General features: G+C 44.9%; 1 protein-coding gene across 1 annotated transcript in view; it reads right to left on the bottom strand.

Moving 5' to 3' along the window:
* Positions 1-874, bottom strand: part of LOC119590835 (xanthine dehydrogenase/oxidase-like) — a gene marked incomplete in the record, with an annotated part of 39,062 nt that overhangs the window by 1,025 nt on the left and 37,163 nt on the right. The window contains 3 exon segments of the mRNA XM_037939593.1: positions 1-65; positions 229-396; positions 643-722. Of these exon segments, the coding sequence (XP_037795521.1) occupies positions 15-65; positions 229-396; positions 643-722 (299 nt within the window).

Below are 874 nucleotides of genomic sequence, written 5' to 3'. Positions count from 1 at the left end.
TGAGACTTTCGCTCCTACACCGTCACCGACCAAGGCTTGAATGTCCCTGGGGCCGCAGACTCAATCTGGAAAGATCAATAACTCGTATGGAATATGCACCTGCGTCTTTGTGAAAACTTGCTTTGATCTGTGAGTTGCAGTTGTAAGCCTGAGATGCAAGGAATAGGAATTGAAAAAAAAAAAAAGTTAATAAAATTCCATAAGACCTCTCTCCCCTTCCGCCATTACCTTCTGCGTGAGGAAGTCCGGGCAGGCCATTCGTATTTTCTCCGCCGTGGCCGGGGAGTCGAAACGGAACACGGGGTCGAGGCCTTGGTCGGCTCGAGCGGCTGCCACGGCTTCCTTGAGGGCGAACAGCACCGAGGCTGCGAGGAACAGAGGAGGTTCTCCGACGGCCTGTTTTGGGGGAAACAAATTGCTCCAGAGTAAATCTAGTTCATGGCGTCGGCGCTGTTTTGGTAAGCGGCTGGTGGAAGGGATTGTGATGATAAATAGCGGTTGGTTGATTTGGGTAATAATATTTGCTTGATTTCGGTTATAGTGAGAAGAGATTATTAAACTGGGTGATAAAAATAACAGAAAATGGTTGATTTAGGTGTTGATAAAACTATACGAAATCTATTTTTGTGCAGCCTTCCTCACCTTAGACGAGAAAACAGCTCTTGGATTGGGCGCCCCGCGAAGAAGGGACACGTTGAACTCTCGCGGAATATCTTGGAAACCTTGACAATACAAACACTTTCATGTGATGACCAATTTAATGATTGTGACGTTTTGGATGATGTCGAAACTATGTGCGTATTTGGACTGATGGTATGTTACGGAACTAAATAACACAGAATTAATGAAAGCTAATTTAATAATAACAAACTTT

This window comes from Penaeus monodon, chromosome 27 (assembly GCF_015228065.2).
Source record: "Penaeus monodon isolate SGIC_2016 chromosome 27, NSTDA_Pmon_1, whole genome shotgun sequence".
NCBI classification, from domain to species: domain Eukaryota; kingdom Metazoa; phylum Arthropoda; class Malacostraca; order Decapoda; family Penaeidae; genus Penaeus; species Penaeus monodon.
The sequence above is the reverse complement of the archived record's forward strand: the minus strand, read 5'-3'. Positions and strand labels throughout refer to the sequence as shown.